Here is an 18,441-nt window from a genome sequence, read left to right as displayed (position 1 = left end):
GATAAACTTTAAAATGTTTGGCATTCCCCATATTGCCACACTCACTCTTCCTCCCAAGATTCTACTCAAATAGAGCTTCTCTGCCTGCCTTATGTAAGAGGTACATGCCTCTCTTGAGGTCCCATAGCATCCTAACTAAGCGGTTAATCGCTCCAACTGCAAGGTGTCTCTTTCACCGATGTGTGTACTCCCAAAGTTCACATCTTTGAGTTTCTCCCTTTTACAATACACAAGATTTACTCCTCTGGTAGTTCTCAGAAATCCTTTTCCTCTTTCTAAAATCTTATCAAAATTCTGTGCCATTGGGTCCCTGAATAGAAGTGATTGAGAAAAGTTGGACTGAAGTGAAGTTTAATGAATAAACTTATTTGGCCTTAATTTCCCTTTATGTGTAGGTTTGAATGTGGTGTAATTAGAAATGTAAGTACAGCTGACCCTTGACGATATGGGTTTGAACCGAGCAGGTACTCTTCTATGTGGATTTTTTCCAATAAATAACAGTCCAGTTTGGTAAATGTATTTTCTCTTCTATATGATTTTCTTAACATTTTCTTTTCTCTAGTTACTTTATTGTAAGAATACGTTATATAATGCACATAATATGAAAATGTGTGTTAATCTGTTTATATTATCAGTAAAGCTTCTGGTTAAGAGTAGACTATTAAGTTTTTGGGGAGTCAAAAATGATACAGGATTTTCACCTGCATGGGGGGAGGGGTGTTGGCATCCTTAATTCCCATATTGTTCAAGTGTCAACTGTATGTCTAAAAGAGCTCATTTAATAAGTATAAAAGAATTATGAGTGCTAATCAAGTTCTGTTTAGTCATCTACTTACTTTGAATAATCCCCTCTCTCACCCATCGTAAGATGATCTCCAGTACATGTATTAGCTTAGGCCATATAAAGCAATGCTTAAGGGTAAATAAAAGGAACAGTCCTCTAGTGTAAGGTTTCCTGAGGCCTAAGGACGCCTGGCTTCAGAGTTTAGAAGCCCACTTGTGGTATATAAATGTGATTAAGCCTAGGTTATTGTTCTGGGGGAAGGTCCATTGCTTTCAACATTCTCAAGGGACTACCACTGAGGTTTTGTAGTCCCATGTGAATGCCACACCATATTTCATTCTTGTAATTAATTTCATTCATGTCTGTTATTGGCTAAGAGAAACCTAAAACCAGTGTGCCCAGAGTAGTGTTTCCCAAAGTGTATTCTATAGATTATCCGGATCAGCATCATCTGAGGTGCCTGTTCAAAACACAGGTCCCTACATTAACACCAGGCCAGCTAAATCTGAATGTGATGGTAGGCACAGAAATCTGCTTTTTAAACTTACTACCTCATCCTTAGGCACTCTGGTCTGTAAAGCACTGAGAGAACCAAGGAGAAAATTAACTCTTTAAAGTAGAGTAAATTATTTTTTTAAATGGATTAATAGTAAAAAAAAAAAGATTAATATTAACTAACACTAAACACCTTCCAGGTGCTATTCTAAATGTATATGGTTTAACTACTTAAATGACTGTAACATCATACATGATTCAGTGTGAGGAAATTGAGACAGAGATTAAGTAGGTCAAAGACACACTGTAAATGGTGACACTGGGATTTAAACTCAGTCTGGCTCTAGAGGTCAAACTCGTAATTGCTACCCTACATTGTTTCTCTTAAGGCAGACCATTTTATTCATTTCCTCCAGGGCTTTTTTTGTTTTATTTATAGTTTTAAAAATGTGGATTCTTAATATTTACTATCATTTAAAGCTTCACTTTGAAGCAAACGTTAAAAAAATCATTTTTTCTTCTTCAAAAATGTATAGCTGAAGGAATCCAGAAAATATCTGGATTGCATAGCTGAAGTAACTAAATTAAAAACTTTGATACTGAGAAAATATAGTTTAAGCAAAATTTAAAATGTACATGTTAACACTTGTTGATTTGGGGGGGTGTTAAATTTTTTATCCTGTTTCTGTGCTTAAACGTTAATAAATGGAATAATGCAAATGTGTTCGAAAGAATCACTATCTAAAAGAATTTTTAAACTCTGACTTATTACCTGAAGTAATATTCCATTTGAATGATTTGGAACTCTAGTTGAATCCTACCTGATTTTTTGGGATCATTTACTATTCAGACAGTGGTACATGTTTCTCATTGTGATTTGAGATGTAAATTTTACTGACCTTCACTTTTCTTGAATTATTTTGGTAATGTTAACATATTACTATAACATATTAACTTAAAATATGTTTTTAAGTTATGTTTATGTCTTTTACTTCAGACAACAAGCAAGGGATAAGCAATTCTAGCCATTCTTCAGGGAGAGAATTTCTTTTGTGTATCTTTAAGACTATAAAAAGTAATTTCCCAGGTGCCAAAAGCTTTGACCATAAAGGTAGTTTTAAAGGTCTGATAAGCAAATACATTTATTTCTACACAAAAATTAAAGGGATACATTTATTTTATTTAATTCCTTCATAAGAATATAGGTAAGGGCGCCTGGGTGGCTCAGTTGGTTAAGCGACTGCCTTCGGCTCAGGTCATGATCCTGGAGTCCCGGAATTGAGTCCCACATTGGGCTCCCTGCTCAGCAGGGAGTCTGCTTCTCCCTCTGACCCTCTTCCCTCTCGTGCTCTCTCTCATTCTCTCTCTCTCAAATAAATAAATAAAATCTTTAGAAAAAAAAGAATATAGGTAAGAAACTGTGGCTTAGAGAAACTGACTACTCAAAGCTAGTCAGCTGGTTAGTGGTAGAGTAAATCACTGGACCACTAGTTTGGTATTTTCTTGTACTTTAATTTTTAATATTTTTATTTTCAATAGTTACCCACAGCTTAACATGCTGACATAAAACTAACAGGTTGTTGCTTTGTATTGATGCCAGAAACCAGTAATCTATTTTATTGAAACTGTTACCCATGACACTCCTGAGTTCACAAAGTGAGTCACTATGGCTAAGAGATCACACTGAGTACTTATTCCCATGCTAGGATGGTACCCAGCACATCTCAGTGCCCTTTTTTTTTTTTTTTTTTAAAGATTTTTATTTATTCATTTGCGGGAGAGACAGAGAGAGAAGAAGCAGGGGGAAAGGCAGAGGGAGGGGGAGAAGCAGACTCCCTGCTTAACAAGGAGCCCGATGTGGGACTCGATCCCAGGACCCTGGGATCATGACCTGAGCCGAAGGCAGACGCTCAACCATCTGAGCCACCCAGGCGCCCCTCAGTGCCCTTTAAATGTATGTATATGTATATACAAAATTTGGGTGACGTAAATATTTACATCTGGCAATCTGTTCCTTCATTAACTATCAGTTCACATCAGGCAAGGCCAGTGTTTACGTTTTTAATTAGGATAGCACCATCTATACCCTAGCTATTCCAGAATCAATTGTTTACAATGTGTTGGTGAGGGCTCTGAAGGAACATTTGGAGGAATATTTAACAGGCATAATTTTTTCCACTTTCCTAAATGGAAAGCTTTTCTTCCTTTAAAACATTTTTCCCTCATCAAGACTTTATACATCTGGCAGGGATTTGACATAGAACATCCAATATTTTTAACCTCTAACTTCATTTCCTTGCTTTTTGTCTTGTGCCAGGTTTTCTGTATTCCTTCATGTGTGCACCCAATGCTCCCCTCTTCTTTCAAACTTAGGATATTAATTTCTCAACCATTTTTACATATGACTACACTTTATTCTCTGTTTCTGTATTAGCTATAATTCGTTGGGCACCTGTGTACTGAGATGTGTTGTCACAACCCTGTACTAAGGGCCAACACTTACTAGGTGGATTACTGTGTAACAGGCATTGTTCGAAGTGGTTTACTTTAATTATTAATTTAATATTAATCTTTGTAAAAACTCCATGAAGCAGGTACTGCTACTAATACTCCCAGTTTAGATGAAAAAACTAAGGAACAGAGAGATGTACCCAGAGTCATAGCCTAAGTGATGGAAATGGGTACGAACCTGGGTAGTCTAGTCTGCCCTCAAACTGGGAAAACTGTGTTTCCTTTATGCTACTACACTCAACAATACTTCTCACACCAGATGTGAGTCATCCCCCCACCCCCCGGCACAAACCAATTGTGACACAGGTTGGGTATTATACAATTTAACTCAATTTTGACATTCTCTACCTGGATAGTTCGGGTTGTTACCTGTGCTTCTGACTGACCATCTGTAAATCTGAGGTTCTCACGACCCCCTCCCTGGGTTCGATTAATTTGCTAGAGTGGCTCACAGAACTCATGCAAACACTTACTTAACATTTACCAGCTTATTAAAGGATATGAGTATACAGATGAACAGTCAGATGAAGGGATGAATAGGGTGAGGTGTGGGAGGGTGCCAAGCACAGAAGATGCTGTCCCCATGGAGTTGGAGTGCATCACCCTGTCAGTGTGGATGCATTCACCAATCTGGAAGATCCCTGAACCTCATACGATCGGGATTTTATGAAGGCTCTCTCACATAAGCATAATCAGTCATCAATTCCATTTCCAGCCTCTCTCCCCTCTCTGTTGAATGGGGGGTGAGGCTGAAAATTCCAAGCTTTTAATATGGCTTGATCTTTCTGGACACTAGCCCCCATCCCAGAGCCAAGCAGGAGCCCACCCTGTCACCTCATTAGAAGAAAAAAGTGCTCCTAGTGCTCTTATCACTTAGTAATTAACAACGGTTTAGGAGTTCTGTGCCAAGAATTGGGGGCAGAGCCAAAACACATATTTTCTATTATCCCAGAGCTCTTATTAACCACTGTTACATCACCTCTCCAAGGTAGATATAGTTGTACCATACAGAAGAAAAAAATGAGTTGGAAATCAAGTAATTAACTCAAAAGCACCCTAGTAAGTTAACTGCAAAACCTATACTTTTCCTACTGTATCAGAAAAGGGAAGCCAGAAAGGCTGGATTGAAATCCTGACTCTACTACTTAAAAGTTACATGACCTTGAAAGTTCTTCTTCTTTTTTTTTAAAGATTTATTTATTTATTTGAGAGAGCGAGAACGAGAGAGAGAGTATATGAGAGGTGGAAGGGTCAGAGGGAGAAGCAGGCTCCCTGCCGAGCAGGGAGCCCGATGTGGGACTCAATCCTGGGACTCCGGGATCATGACTTGAGCCGAACGCAGTCGTTTAACCAACTGAGCCACAGTTTCCTCATGTTTAAAATATGGCTAACAGGGCACCTGGGTGGCTCAGTTGTTAAGGGTCTGCCTTCAGCTCAGGTCGTGACCTGGGGTCTTGGGATAAGCCCCCCATCGGGCTCTGCTCGGCGGGAAGACTGCTTCTCCCTCTCCCACTCCCCCTGCTTGTGTTCCCTCTCGCTGTGTCTCTGTCAAATAAATAAAATCTTTAAAAAATAAAATAAAATGAAATATGGCTAATAGAATTTACTGCACCAAAGTTGTGAGGAGTAAGGATGTTAAGTATAAATAAAGTCCTTTCAAAAGTACCACAGCACTTACTGTTACTTTTTATTTCCAACCTACCTCTTTATAAGAAAACAAAAAAATAATTTGACATGTGTGCTACTGAGGAAGCAGCTGTAAGCCAGAGGTTAAGATAAAGCTCAAGTTAAGCTGGTTTAGGTCCAGATCCCAAGCCTATGTCCTTTATAAGGTTAACCTCCTGGAATTTCAGCATCCTCGTAAGTGATATACAGAGAACAGTACCACACCTCACAAAGTTATTATAAAGATTAAATGAGGTGATGCACAACTGGTACATGGCCGTTGTTTAATAAATATTAACCACTGATCATCTCTGTATCTCTAGCAGCTACAGATGTTTAATGAACAATAGCTAATGAACAGTGACAGCGTTACATCTTTTGTGCTTTCCTTCACTAGTCTGGTCATTTTCTTCCCTGGCATCATCCCAGATATTTTCAAGTTCACCATCTCAGCATCTCTCTCTTACTTTAAAGACCAGAATAACTAAAAAAACATGTAACTTTTTTTTACTACTTGAACTTGTCACTTACCTCATAGTAATCCTACCAAATTTTCAGCAAATGGAGTGTGCAAACACCAACTGCTGCAAGTCACCGGTAGAGTACTGAAAATGGAATTTTTACAGTATTTACCACATTAAGGACTATTAGACAATGTTCACAACTAATGTAATTAAAGCATATCTTTTTCTACTTTTAACCAAAGTTCCTCTTCATTACTAAGCTTTTACCACAGAGCATGTATAAAATCTTCAACATTAAACCTATTAATTACAAGTATCCTGCTCAAGAACTACACTTAGGTAAATGAAAATAATATGTCAGAACTATTTTATAGGCTATCTTACAAATAAGATGATTCCAAAGGTGCATTCTCTTCATAAAAAAATTATAAAAATGTTCTAAGTTTGACAGTTGCTCCACAACCAGCTGTGAAACTTTCCTAGGCTACTTACTTGACAGAATATTGGAGAAATTTTTTCAACACCATCTCTTTTACCAAGCACTTTTGTATTCCTCCCAAAATTCCCGGTATGACTTTAATAATATAAATTAAAGAACAACAAAAAAATGAGCAATAACCCAAATTTCCCTGTTGACAAGAATTTTTAAAATTTAAGGCTTGGTATTATATATCAATACAACCACTTCAAAAGTTAAAGATAAAAATTTATTGATCTAAAATTATTGCCAAAAATCTTAAGTGAAAACTTTATTTAAGCTTAATGCTCTTTTTAACTCCTGCACGAATGCCAGAGAGTTCACCAGTGTAACGCTGCTCTTCTCTACGAACTTCACGAACTTGGCCTCTTCTGCGAATTTTAGCTTTTCTGAACTTCTCCCGGTGTTTTACTCTAGGATTGCGATCAATCTTCTTTCTTCTAGGTGTAAGTCCTCTGTTTTTAGCAATCTGATAGGTAATGGCTCTCTTTGCATTCGGATCTTCAAGAGCCTGTTCTTCAATACTATTTTCTTTCTTTCTCTTCAACTTTTGCTTGTCTTCTATTTCTTTATAGTATTTCAGTGCAGCTTCTTCATCAAGATCAGAATCATCAGAAATACCTGCAACAGTAGAGGCAGCAGCAGCAGTCTCTGAACCAGATTTTGGCTTGGCCTTGGTGGATTTTGCTTCTGAATTCAGTTCTTTCTTTCCAGCATCATCTTTAAGTGTGAGTAAATGACGAATTTCAGAAGACAGCTTCTGATCTACAACTGACAGCTTGTTGATCAAATTTCGGTAGGTAACAAGCCTTTCTATGACAGGATGTCCATGTGCCGGGACTCTCCTGGCTTTCAGGATCAAATAAAAGCTGATGTTGGAGCAGTAGTTCAAATAGAGGTTGTACTTGGTCCTCAGGTATTGGCTTCCTTTTCCGGGTGGAACGATCCCTTGTTCCACCAACTGTAGCAATGGCTCCAGCTCATCCTTCACCTCAGTCAGCTTAACTTTCAGGTCTTCTATCAGTTCCAAGAGTTCTGGTGATTCTTTCCGCAGCATCTTCAGCTTCTCTTTCACTGAAACTTTCGCCAGATCCTTCACGACCCGGGTCTCAGCCTCATCTACTTGAGGTACTGGTTTTGCAAAGGCCTCTACCCAGGTCACCCCAAAATCATCCTCTTCCAGGGCTTGGGCGAGGCGCCGCTGAATGAGCTGCGCTTCCTCTTCCTCCTCTCTTTCCTCCTCCTCTACTTCTTGTTGACTTTGTCGGCTTCGGGACTTGGAACCGTAGTCTGTGTCATAGTAAAGTTTTTTCCTCTGACCCCACGACAAACTGGGATCCACAGATACCTCGGCCTCACTCTGCACGGAGCTCCCACCATCGTCATCGTCATCCTCTTCATCGTCCTCATCTGCAGTATCTAGGGCTAGAACCTCTTCCTCCTCATCGCCATGCTCCTCGTCCTCACTCTCCACTTCGCTCCAGCCTTTAGCCAAGGCAGCCCGGGATCGGGCCTCATGGAAATCATCTACCTTATCTTGGTAGTAGCTGGAGTCCCCTGGCGAGGGTGGCATTTCTAAATCGTCTTCATTTTCGTCCGCTGGGCCGGGACCTGCCTTGGCTCGCACAGCTGCCCACTTGGCCGCTCCGCGCCGCCGGGATCTTCCCACCATAACTCACGGTCTCAAATTCTACACCGATGTCAGCCTTTCGGCAACCTCCGACCTCCGCGAACCAGGCACGCGCTCCAGCAACACGCCTCTTTAAACAGCCACGCACACTCCTCCCGTGGCAGCTTGCGGGCGAATTGCTCCCGGCAGGAGTTTCCACCTCCTTCCGGCCCCCAGGATCCTCTCTGTTTGGCGTGTGCACCAGGACTTCCGCTCCGTCCCGCAGGCTTTGTCACGTTAAGAGCACCTCCCTCTTCGCTTTTGCCCTTTAACACCGATCGATTCCGGTGAATTAAAATCCTTCCGCGAAGGAACACTAGATATAGGAGTTTCGTTCCGTGGAGCCCTTTGAGACCTCTGTTCTTACTCTCGCGAGTCTGGGCGTGGCTGGGAGACGGGATCGTGAGGGAATCGCTAGGCGAGGTCGCCAGGGCCGGTAGAGGAGGCTCTATCCCTACGTCTACGAGAGGTCGGGGGACTGTCCCGTGAGCTGTACTGCGACTGTACCGGGTGTTTCCGACCGGGAGCCGAGGTAGATCTGTAGGAGCTCTCCAGTCACTGCAGTTGTTATATATCCTCTCCGCCCATCCGTCTGGACTCCGCAACGTCCAAATTCTACGTTTCTGGGCACCATAACCTGAGGCCGGGACGGCGCCGCTGGTCTCGAGAATCCTGGCCGGGCCTCGGGGCGGCTGTTAGCTCATCTCCGGCTCTGTGCCCTCAGGGCTCGGTGACTCGGCGGTGATTTGTGACCCTGAGGGGGTTTCGGGGGGGTGTCGGTGCGCAGGCAGAGCCCCACTCCCAAGAGTTGATTTTCCCAGGAGCTCAAGTTGGCTGCAGAAGGCACCGCGACTTTTTAGTGGACAGTTCACTCTTAAAGATGTTTGGACATGACACTCACGGAGGACCCCCCCTTTTTTTTTTTTGAATTAATTCTTCAACATTTATTAAGCATGAGACAGTGTGTTAGACTCTGGGAAACCAGTGGTGGTCGGTCAAAAGCACACGCTGTTCCGGAGTTAGGAACTTGAGGCCTAGCGAGGGACACGCGTAAATCCAATCGTCACACAAAGCGTGCCAAATTCTAATTGGGATAAGTACTGTGAACATTTGTCCCATGTAACCCAGCCTTCAGCTGCCGAAAACACTCGACGTGCCTTTTACATTGCTGCCTTTGTACACGCCAATACCCTTACTTAAGGGTTTAGTACTCCGGCCCAAACTTGGGAAATGTTTGCTGTAAAGAGCTTAAGCATTGCTTCTTTGATCTCTACTTCCTTAGTTGTCTTTTCCTCAGTTCTTCTCTATCACCTAGTAGATCTCTGCAAACACTGGTATTGCAAGCACCCAGTACAGTGTCTGACAGTAAGTGTTCAATCAATATTCGCTTAATGAGTAAGTATTGAAATTACAGTATTTGATTACCTATCTCAGATGCTTCGTAAAACTGAATGAATGATGCATAAGGCTGCAAACATTCCTAAGGGTGATAATCTGGGCTGGAATGGATTTTAGGAATCATTAATTCTAACTACTTTCATTTTATTCATGTGGAAACAGAGACTTGGGGAGATTACGTGAGCGTACCTGGCACAGAAGCCAGGAACAGGGCTCCCTCCCACACCAGGCTTTCACATTGAGCTGTTATCAGTCTTTTGCCCCTTCAGTGTAAATTAGTTTCAGACCTTTTCCAGAGGGTAGGTTTTGCTGGGCAGGTGACAGAAATCAAGAACATAAATTAAAATATTTGAGGAAGAGGGTGGTAATAGGGAAGAATTAATCAAACTTGTCTTTAGAAGTATTATTAGGGCTAGAAGTATGACAGGACTGCCCTATAATCTTGGTTTAAGGTTTAAGTTTTCAGACATTACATATGATAGATTCAGAGTATTAATGACACCTTCAAATGTAGGGGGTTAGGGTCTGAACTTTCAATATGATGCTGAAGTTAAGGGTGACATACAATTTCTTTGCAGAACAAATAGTGTCATTTAGAAAAATACAAATTCTTAGAAAAGTAATATTTCAAATTAAATATTTCTAAAATGCTAAAAGTTATCTTAAGCATTTTAAAACCTTCATAAGAGTTTAGAAAATACAATTTAATGAATTAAAAAGGTGTGGGTAAAAGTCCTATGTTCTGATGGTAAGCACAGAATTCATTTTTGAATGTAAATTTTAATAGATTTTATTATTAAACAAATATTAACTGCTTACTAACTGTAGCAGCATACTACATTCTATAGTAGATCCAAAGGTGAATTAGTCAGAGTCTCTTCCCCCAAAGAGTTTTATAATCAGATATAAAAGAAGACATGCATACAGATTACTGAAATAGAAAGCAGTGTGTGACGTAAACCCTGTGCTGTGAGAGATCAGAGGAGTGAGGGATTGCCTCTAGATTGTTATTCTGAAATATTGCTTCAAGAATGTTGCATCTAAGTGGGACTGTAATTATATCCTTGCTTTAAATGTATTACATTTTCATTATACATAAAAATTAAGTTTTATTTAGGCCCACAAATCCCAATTTTTCTGCTTAGTTTTATTGCAAATTATTTGAGAATTTATAGCCATATTTCAGGACCAGACTGTGTATATTTTTATATAGAAGTTAGAAAAATATTTTTGGTTTTTTAATGGGAATGATCACATTGCTCTAATATTATTTATACTAAAGAGTACATTTTGTAAGTATTTAGAAAAGAGTTGCAATATCCACTGTGTGTTGAGAGAGTGCTGTAGTCCAACATTCTCAGAACTTTTTTCTTTAAATTTTTTATTGTTATGTTAATCACCATACATTACATCATTAGTTTTTGCATTCTCAGAACTTTTTGATAAAGAACCGTTCAGAAGCCAGTTTTTCAATTCCAGAAGGTCCCATAGCCTGATATTCCATAACTTAGAATTATTAGGTGAGGAAATTTTTTTCTCAAAAATTTGTATTTCTGAAAAGACAGCTTAATACTTTTGTTATGAGCCTATGCCAATTAAAGTGAAAAACAGGGTGCCTGGGTAGCTTAGTCGGTTAAGCATCTGACTCGGTTTCGGCTCAGGTCATGATCTCAGGGTCATGAGATGGAGCCTCACGTGGGGCTTGAGCTCAGTGGGGAGTCAGCTTGTCCCTCTCCCTCTCCTTCTCCCCCAGCTCACACACATACCTCCTCTCTCTCTTTCTCTAAAATAAACAAATAAATAAAATAAAAAAAAATAAAGTGAAAAACAGTCCCCAGAGAAAATGCACAAATATTGAATAACATTTGGCATTTAACCATTATATTTGTGGCTACTATAATTAATCATCAACTTGAATATTACATTATTGTGATGCTGGCTTAGGTGTTAGCAAACTACAGGTAATGAGGGCCAACAGGTTTTTGTTTGTTTTTTTTAGAATAACCTTTTTGCCTTAGTCTAGGACTTTCGGGGGATTTTCTTACTGTGGAAGGTAGGGGTTTGTGAGTGACAGATTAGGTGATAGTAGGATACTTTATTCAGGGCATGAGTTCTGGGTGTTGAAGGTATTCTACCACCAAATTTGCTTAAATTGATCTCAATTATGGCCTATGCAGCAGTAGCAGTAATAGTAACAACAACAACAATAGCTAACATTGAGAGCAGTTATTATGTGCCAAGACTGTTACAAGCTCTTGACATTCAACTATATGAGGAAAGTACTATAATAATCTCTAATGGAAGAAAGTGAGACAATAGAACTTAAATGAGGTCGTAAGGCTAGTAAGAGTAGAACTAAATTTAAACCCAGGTAGTCTGTCTTCAGAATCCACACTATATTGAAGCTAAACTACTTAGCTAGTACTGGCTTTCAAATATTCCCTTTATAAATTTCATTTCCAGTCTCTGCTGTACATTTGATTCAGTATCATCAGATATATCCTCCTAGAATATAATTTCTATCATCCTACATCCTTGTTTAAAAACTTTCAATGATTCTCAGTTACTATCAAGATAAAGTTCAGTTTTGCCAAAAATTAACCTTTCCAGCCATACCTCTGATCCCTCCCCTACTAAAACCTTTTGTTCTAACTTACGTGCTCTACTACTCTATTTCTTTCCACTAAATCTATGAGCCCCATTAAGTCTGGATCCATGTAGTCATTTTTAAAATCCCCAGAATCTAGTTCAGTACTTGAATAGGTATGTTTCTATACTCAGTGTCAGCATGTGAAAACGGCAGCCTTTAACAATGAATTGCAGTGTCTTTTGTGCTTCTCTCGTCATCAGCAGTTTTTTTTTTTAATTTAAAAGTAACCTTTGAAACATCATATATTTATTATATGGCTTTGTGTACTTCAGCTAATAGTTAAATGCATTTTTACTTTTAATGCCAGTGTCACAGACTAGGCTGTGAAGTTGTCAAAAGAAGTAGCTTTTTTCATGCTCAAAGAAGTAGTAACGGTGAAAATAATTTTATATGTTAGTAATAATGGGAAAACGCATCCTTGATGTTCAACTTCTTTAGATAGTTTGATATAATCAAAGAAACTACTTGAACTATTTTTGGGTGCAGAAAAGAAAGAAGGATTATTTTTAACTGTAAAAAAGAAAATGGAAGAGATGAAATATAGTTGCCATCTGCTTTCATTTCTCTCAGAAACCACTTACCCTGAAACTAGTAGGTTATAGATTCTTTTTGCAACTAAGACCTGTATCTATTTAAAGACACAAAAATCCTAAAAGTGATCCAGAAGTAAAATATAGAACTTGTACTGAAATGTGGGATAAACATATGAACACGTCTAAGCTTTTAACTGATAATGACTTAGTTTGGTGGCCTCAATTATGAAATGAAGAATTTAATGAGATTGCAACACTATTTCCCCTTCCAAACTCTAATATAACTAAATACTGTGTAATTGTTTTCCAAACATTTTAATCCTTTTTAATTTTTCTTTATCATGAGGAACGTTGTAGATATAATTGTTTACATATTAGCTATTGATTCTATGAAAATTATAGCTTTGATGGTTAAGGTCTTTTGAAACATGGCTCAGAAAAAATATTTCTCTTTAAGCCATTCCTCAGTCTCCATAGAATGAAGGCCTTAGCTCTGAGCCTCATATTCAGAGTTTGCCTTTATCTGGCCCCACCTTATTTTTCCAGCTGCTTTCCTACTATTTTTCTTGAAGAATTCTACAGTCCAGCCAAACTAAAATACTCATTGTTCTTTTTCTCTTCTTGAGATTTCTTTCTCTTGGTTTTTGCTTATGCTGCCCTATGTATCAATTCTTAGATGGCTTCCAAGGCCTACCTAAAATCATATTTTCTCCAGGCTGTATTCTCTGATATGCTTCCTTACATTAGCATCTTATAGCCTTTTAACTCCTCCTATGTTGGGATTTTAAAACATTTTCTCCATTGTGTTAAGAATATTTATGTACTTGTCTCATCTTTCCTCCCCGATATATCACTGTTAATCTCTAATGCTTACAATATCTAATACAATTACTCAGTTACCATACATAGTAAGTACTGGTAAATAGCTAATCAAATAATGAGAATTAAATTGAACTCTGTTAAATTTCAGTAAGGTATTAGAAGTTATTAAAAACATCCTAAGAATTTAATAAACTTCTGCAAGTGGGACATTGATCTATATCTATTTGTGGTATTAAGAGATAACTTAGACTCTATGCTAAGAGCAAAGGGAAACCATTGGAGGGTTTTAAACAGGGCAGAATTGATGGGAAGAGGTAAGATTATAGGCAAGATGTTCGTGCGGAGGTTGCTACAGTCATTTAGGTGATGAATTTTGTCTAAACTAGGGCCCTGGGAATAAGGATATAAACAGTGGACAGATTAAGAGCTATTTGGGAAATGGTATTATAGGATTTAGTGTCTGATTAAGTGTAAGAGGCAAGGAGTTACAGTGACTCCCAGGTTTCCTCTCAGGAGGAAAGAGGCTAGCAGGGTACAGGAAACGGGAGACTTAAGTCTAAGTTTTAGACTTCAAAACTGCTGCATTTTGAGGTGTCTGTGAAGAAGTTCAAGTGTCTAATGTGTATTGACAATAGAGTATATGAGTCTGAAGCTTAGGAGAAATATCTAAACTTTCTAGAAAAGACATTTGGGGGTCTTCAACATTCATTTGGAACATGGAACTATATTTGATATTTAATTGAAAACAGGCAAAATAAGGTTTGATTGTTTTTACCTAAGTAGCTAGCACACATTAACTAGACCAGAAGGAGTATACTACTTGCCACTACAGTTACAGGACTATCTATCTATCTCTCATCAAGTGTCAAACTTAAAAGGTTCAGGTTAATAAATGAGCTATTTGCAGTTAAATATATAATTTAAACCTATGAAAGTTTAAGACCCCTAAACGTACCCTGTGAAACATACCACCACCACCACCAACAAAATACATCTGAATAAAGCCTCCTTGTGTGCTCAACTTGCATTTTTATCATGTCCAACAGTTTTAATACCTGTCTGGGCCATCTCCACTAGCTATTATCAGTAACATTGAATATTTTGGGAGATAGTAATTATGTATCAGGCACTGCGTTAGGTCTTTTAAGTACATTATCTTACTACAGTGTATTAATGAGAAGGGTACCATTATTATCCTCTTTTCACGGATGAGGTTCAGAAATGTGAAGTAATTTGCCGAAGATTATATAACTGGTAGTTAAACTCAAGTCTGTCTCATACTGAAGTTGGTTTTTAAAATTATTTTATTGTACTGTTTCCTAATCTCTATTTTATCACTAATGAAAAACTTGTAGAGCCCAGAGACCTATGCATTTCTGCTTCAATGTGTACCAAAAAACTTGGACCTTCAGATTTATAGACTAAGATTGCTCAGAGATACAGTATCAAATTCAACCAACATAATGGCAGGAAATAAGAGAATTAAGAGGCATCAGCAATATTTCATCTCTCCAGTTTTGTTTTGGTATGAATGTAGTAGATGTGTTCAGAGTCTAGGCAAATAATCATAAGGCATAAATAGAGGTTATCATTTAGAGATTGGTCTGCTATTTCTTCATTAATGAATTTTGGGAACATTTCTTCTTTTTTTCTTCTGTGATTTTGGTAAAATTGTTTATTTGCTGTAAATTATTTTCCTTCAACTTCTTTCTGTCTACACTGATTGCCGTATTGGAGATTACTTCACACTGTGATTACTAGCTACTACAATTAATGTTCTACTATACAATATTTAAACTAATAGTGAACATGTTAGTGTTTACATAAGTATTTCCTTTTGTATAAATGTAAATAACTGATAATATTTGAAAACTTGTTTCATGTTGCTAAGGAACTGAACTGGAGATATTTAATAATCAACTATAATATAATTAACTATACAAAATCACTGCTCTACAACCAAATCATACAATAATGGTAAATTTACATCCATGTAAAATAATTTTGCACAGCATACAACATTGTACTAGGTACTTAAGGGAAGATATATGTTGAAACATATATAACACATAGTCTCTGGATTTCTATTGCTATATTGAACATTCATTTTCTTGAATAGCCGTGTTTTCTCTCAACTCCAAATTGTCAGGGTTGTATTTTATCCTAAACCATATTCATCCCTTTTAGGCCTGACTTCTACTCATCTCTCAATCTCACCATAGACATTACTTCCTCTCAGAGCTTTTCTTGACATTGCCTACCCTCTCCTCCAACATCTGTGCTCCTATGGCACATTGTACTTTGTCATCATGTAAATATTTGTTATCATTACCCAATAGACTGTAAACCCATCTGATCAAAGGTCAAACTTTTCTTGTTCACTTGTATCCCTGCTATGTAGAGTACATGTCAATAGATACTTGTTGAAAGAAAGAATAAATGAATGAATGACCATTTGAATTAAGGGCTAGGTAAGCAGCATTAGTTTTATAGACCACCTATAAATATTTGCTATAATGGCAACTTTATTTCATGCATTAAAGAGAAATTTTTAAAAAAATATTTTTATTTTTAAGTTATCTCTCCACCCAACATGGGGCTCAGACTCACACCCCCAAGATCAATAGTCGCATGCTCCACTGATGGAGCCAGCCAGGTGCCACTAAAGAGAAATTTTTTAAAAATAAAAATACATGGTTGCCCGAATTATACTAGGATATTGTGAGCCAAAATAATACCTATATTAATTTCTGGTTGGTGCTATAATAAATTACCACAAACTTAGTCGCTTATCACAATACACATTTATTATCCTTATAGTTCTCTAGGTTAGAAGTCCAACATGGTCTCATTGGGCTAAAATCAAGGTGTGAGCAGGTCTGTGTTCCTTCTGGAGGCTCTAGGGGAGGAACTGTTTCCTTGCCCTTTCCAGCTTCTAGATGCTACCTGCATTCCCTGGCTCATGGCTTTTTCCTCTAACTTCAAAGCCAGCAGTGCACGATCTTCAAGCCTCTCTTTCACTCTTTCACTGACTGTCCTGCCTCCCTCTTTCCTTTGTAAGGACCCTTGTGATTACGTTGGACCCACCTGGATAATCTAGAATAATCTCCCCATCTGAAGGTTAGCTGATTAGCAACCAAAATTCCACCTGCAACCTATATTCCTTCTTGCCATGTAATGTAACATATTCACAGGTTCTGAGAATTAGGACATGGACCTACCTTAGATGGGCCACTATTCTGCCAACCATTATACCTTAGCATTTATGTAATTCTGAAAGAAGATGCTCTCTTATCTCAACATAAAAGAATAATAATAATAGTTGCTAAAATAATTGAGTATTTATATGTTGCAGCCATGTTCTAGGTGCTTTACAACTGTTAATTCTCATCAATCCCATGAAGTATGTACTATAGTTATACTCATTTTATAGATTAAATTGAGGAAATTAGAGGTTAAATAACTTACCAAAGTCCCATTTGAACCTAGGCAATCTGACTCCAGAGACTTTGCTTTGTTCAGTAGGAAGATGGTAGATAGAATAGTGTGTCTCTTAAAACATATCTTTACAGTGTAAAGTATTACGTTGTTTTAGGCATCATATAAATTGTTAAAATTAAGATACATTTATAACTATAATCTTGCAAAATTAGTTGGGAAATAATCAATTACTGCATACCTTTTGGGCCAAAGCAGCTTATTTGAAACTGTGAGAGATACAAAAGAATTACTATGATTGTCTTGAAAGAATGAATGCATTAGGTATTTTAAAAATAGTTGACTCAATATTCTCCATCTTGAATTTATGCTTTCTTATTAGGGAAAACAGAATTAGCATGGTACTTATATATGATGTAAAAACTCTGAGTAGAAGAGTCAGAGCAAGAAAAATTTTATTTTCTCATCCATTTTTCTAACTGATTCTTTATAATTCTTTTTTGGTGTTTCTTCGTATCCTGTTCTTTGGTGCCGATTGCTGCTGCTCTTTATGAACCCCTCTCTGCATCTAGAAAGCATTAATTTAGCATAAGAGATAAATTATACACATATGAAGAAAAGTGATAAAAATGTAAAGTAATATGCTAACTCATGTAAAATGATATAAAGAGATATGAGATGAGCAATGAAGTACAGAGAGTAGTGGCGTGAACAGAATGGGATGACATTATGTGGGGAAGACTTACGAGAATTAATTTTAAAGATTTTAGGATTTTTGACAAGAACTGGCAGAAAGGGAGAAGAAATTTTTGGTGAGGAAAATGACAGTAAAAAAGATTCTGAAACAGGAATTAGCAAATCATATATAGGAAAAGGAAAGCAGACATATTTGAATAGAGCAGAGGCCTCTTCTGAAAATAGGTTAGAATTTCCTTAAAGCAACAAGGAACCAGACCACTGGAATTCATGAACTGAAAGGAGCATACTGTTGTTTGAGGAGCTTCCTGGAAATCTTGTTTATTATTGTGTCTCTGAAGAAATTACCGTGAAATCTAAACTGTTGGCTTTTTAAAAATGGATTTTTTTGAAATAGGCTGTTTAAAATCTAGGACCTGCCCAGAAAGTAGTGTGGTAAGAGGAAAGAGCTCTGCGTAATAGACAAACAACTGTTTGACTATATCCCAAATAGCAATTCTATGAAAAACCACTGCAGGTGCAAGTTTATTTAAAAACAGACCACAACACAGGTGCAATTCTCCTTATAAACATTTAACCACAAAAGATTACCCTAATAGTCTCTGTGGAAAGCCATTGGAAAAAAGAGTTCAGTTTTTTTGTCTTAATTTTTTAATTTTTAAAAAGAATTCGGGATGAAGTTTCTTCCTCATATTTTGTATTCTTTTTAAATTTAGTTTTTGCCTCCTGATATCTTTTTTTTTTTAAAGATTTTATTTATTTATTTGTGAGAGAGAGAATGAGAGACAGAGAGCACGAGAGGGAAGAGGGTCAGAGGGAGAAGCAGCCCCCCTGCTGA

The 18,441-nt window shown here is 37.8% G+C and overlaps 1 protein-coding gene across 1 annotated transcript; it reads right to left on the bottom strand.

The window, feature by feature from the left end:
* Positions 1–6,604: 6,604 nt before the first annotated feature.
* UTP3 (UTP3 small subunit processome component) lies at positions 6,605–8,619 on the bottom strand. The gene has a single exon (XM_025887812.2). The coding sequence runs from the start codon at positions 8,067–8,069 to the stop codon at positions 6,669–6,671; it is 1,401 nt and encodes a 466-aa protein (XP_025743597.1). The 5' UTR covers positions 8,070–8,619; the 3' UTR covers positions 6,605–6,668.
* Positions 8,620–18,441: the final 9,822 nt, after the last annotated feature.

Source organism: Callorhinus ursinus, unplaced genomic scaffold (genome assembly GCF_003265705.2).
Source record: "Callorhinus ursinus isolate GAN/ISIS: 27379988/994484 unplaced genomic scaffold, GSC_fseal_2.0 scaffold4, whole genome shotgun sequence".
Taxonomy (NCBI): domain Eukaryota; kingdom Metazoa; phylum Chordata; class Mammalia; order Carnivora; family Otariidae; genus Callorhinus; species Callorhinus ursinus.
This window is presented reverse-complemented; position numbering and strand designations above follow the sequence as displayed.

What these genes read in the sequence shown, in the direction of transcription:
- UTP3 (XM_025887812.2), bottom strand. Translation starts at nt 8,069, where the DNA reads ATGGTGGGAAGATCCCGGCGGCGCGGAGCGGCCAAGTGGGCAGCTGTG.